This window comes from Sardina pilchardus, chromosome 24 (genome assembly GCF_963854185.1).
Source record: "Sardina pilchardus chromosome 24, fSarPil1.1, whole genome shotgun sequence".
Classification (NCBI taxonomy): domain Eukaryota; kingdom Metazoa; phylum Chordata; class Actinopteri; order Clupeiformes; family Clupeidae; genus Sardina; species Sardina pilchardus.
The window spans coordinates 13,113,741-13,116,240 of NC_085017.1; the positions used below are offsets into that span (position 1 = coordinate 13,113,741).

General features: G+C 51.2%; 1 protein-coding gene across 2 annotated transcripts in view; it reads left to right on the top strand.

Moving 5' to 3' along the window:
* Positions 1–2,500, top strand: part of smap2 (small ArfGAP2) — a 32,474-nt gene that overhangs the window by 19,057 nt on the left and 10,917 nt on the right. For both annotated transcript variants that reach the window (XM_062528672.1, XM_062528671.1), the window contains exon 2: positions 1,958–2,091. In XM_062528672.1, the coding sequence (XP_062384656.1) occupies positions 1,958–2,091 (134 nt within the window). The remainder of the gene's footprint in view (positions 1–1,957; positions 2,092–2,500) is intronic.

A 2,500-nucleotide genomic window follows, 5' to 3' on the forward strand; every position in this document is an offset into this window, starting at 1 on the left:
GTCTGTGTGTCTGTGTGTCTGTGTGTGTGTGCCAGGCTTGACCAGCATTACTTCTCCAAATGTGTGTGTGTGTGTGTCTGATGGTCTGCCAGTGTGTGTGGGTGTGTGTGTATGTGATGTTTGGAGGGACGGGGGCCCTTGAACAACAAAACCAGTCACAGGGTGCACAGCTGGCCCCACAAGAGGTGCTTTGTGTGTCAACAACAGGGTTAGCCGCCCGCTTCTGTCTGTTCCGCAGGGGGAGGGGGAGGGAGGGCAGGCCTTGTTTGCATACAGGCGTCTCCACGGCGATCCATTGTGACATCACTGCCCCGGCTGGCCAATCGAGTGCGACAGCCCGAGTGGCTGACAGGTCCACCAGCACAGACGGCGTTCACTGCTGCCCCCTGCTGCCTGAGCTCTGCAGATGGAACTGCATTTGATATGGCAGCATGCCACTGAAGCAAAATCTCAGTCAGAGTGTGTGTGTGTGTGTGTGTGTGTGTGTGTGTGTGTGTAACTCCCAGATTCTCTTTGAAGCTCCATTCTGCCTCCGAAGAGAACCGTTACATAATTTGGAACGTATTCTTTCCCCGGGGCTGCTGTTGCTGTTCCTCAGCATTGAAAACATGAACGCGCTCACACACACACACACTTCACACATACACAGACACAAACACACACATATATATACATCCCACACACACTCTCGACCAGCACTAAACGATCACCCCCTAGCTTGACTCCCACTGCCGCTAAATGCATAGCCGCGGCGCGGTGCGGTTGTGGTGCGGTGTGGTTGTGGTGCGGTGCGGTTGTGGTGCGGTGCGGTTGTGGTGCGGTGCGGTTGTGGTGCGGTGCGGTGCGGTTGTGGTGCGGTTATGGTGCGGTGCGGATGTGGTGCGGTTGTGGTGCGGTGCGGTTGTGGTGCAGTAGTGGTGCGGATGTGGTGCGGTTGTGGCGGGCTGGAGGCCCAGCCCGAGGGCCAGTGTTGCCCGGCGGTGTGCGTGTGGAGTCGGGTGGGCAGCGGTGGCCATGACCGGTACCTGCTGGAGGAGGACCTGGAGGTGCGCACATCCAGCAGAGACGTCAGACGCGGAGGGGTGATGACTGCTGTGTTAGTCACGCTCTGCAGTATGCCCTTCCGCTGTGTGTGTGTGTGTGTGTATTTATCACGCTGCTGCAGAGACCAAACTATACACTCCCTTTGAAGGTGCAAAGGTAGAGATATGCTGTTGTTCTTCCCTTTTTTGATGTAAAATGACAATGGTGCGCGCAGGCCCACACACACACACACAGACAGACACACACACACACACACACACACACACACACACACAGCTATATCTTTCCTTTAGTCACTCACAGGTCTGTGTCTCTCACACTCCTTCTCATTATCAGTCTGTCTTCCTCTGGCCCGTGGTCTACCACTCTTGTCATCACCCTCTCCATTATAGACTGTGTGTCTGTGCTCTAACTGCTGCTGCTTAGAGCTTCCTCGTGTGTGTGTGTGTGTGTGTGTGTGTGTGTGTGTGTGTGTGTATGTGTGCTGCAGTTATGAGGCTCCCCATTGCTGCCCACACTTCTAATCGAGTGTGACTCGTTTGGTGGGTCAATCACTGCTGAATAAAGTCATTATTGAGAGATGGTGTGATGTCTGTGTCTGTCATTCTCTAACTATGTCTTTTCTTTTTTTTCTCTGTTTCCCTCTTTCTCTCTCTCTCCTCTTCCTCATCTTATTTTCCTCTTCATCTTGTTTCCTCCCTATTATTTCTCTCTCCATATCCCTTACCCTCTCCTCCCTCTCCACATCTCTCTCCATTCATCTCTCTTTCATTATTTTTCTCTCTCTTCTCTCCCTCTTTCCCACTCTCTCTCTCTCTCTCCCTTTCTCCTTCTTACTCTCTCTTCATTTACTTATCTTCCTCTCTCTCCCTCTCTTTTTCTCCCTCTTTCTCCCTTCTCCTCACTCTCTCAGGTCCCAGATGGGCTTCCTGGAATCTGGGAATCTTTATCTGTATCCGCTGTGCGGGAATCCACAGGAACTTGGGGGTGCACATCTCCCGGGTCAAGTCCGTCAACCTGGACCAATGGACCCAGGAGCAGATCCAGGTCAGAGGTCGCTGAGCTACTAGGAGGGAATGCTGTTTTAAGCAGCATTCACACCAAGAACTATAACCATAGCGATAAAAAGTGTCCACACTGGCCAACGATAAGAAAGATCTCTCCTGGTGTTAATGAATGTGATGGCTAAAATGTTATGGGTTCTGATTGGCTGTTAACTTTTTATCGTTCTCAAAATCACTCTAAAAGTGATCCCCAATGATATCGCTCTTCATGTCGTTACATCGTTATAATTATCATTCTTGGTGTGAACGACCCTTTACGGTTTGTGTGTTGTTATAAGAGTAAATGCTGTTTTAGGGTTTGTGCGTCTGCTGACTATCTGGAACAATGTCGGTCACCTGACAGCTAAAACTGTTACGAGTCAAAAACCTTAAGGCCAACTGCCACTGGCGGC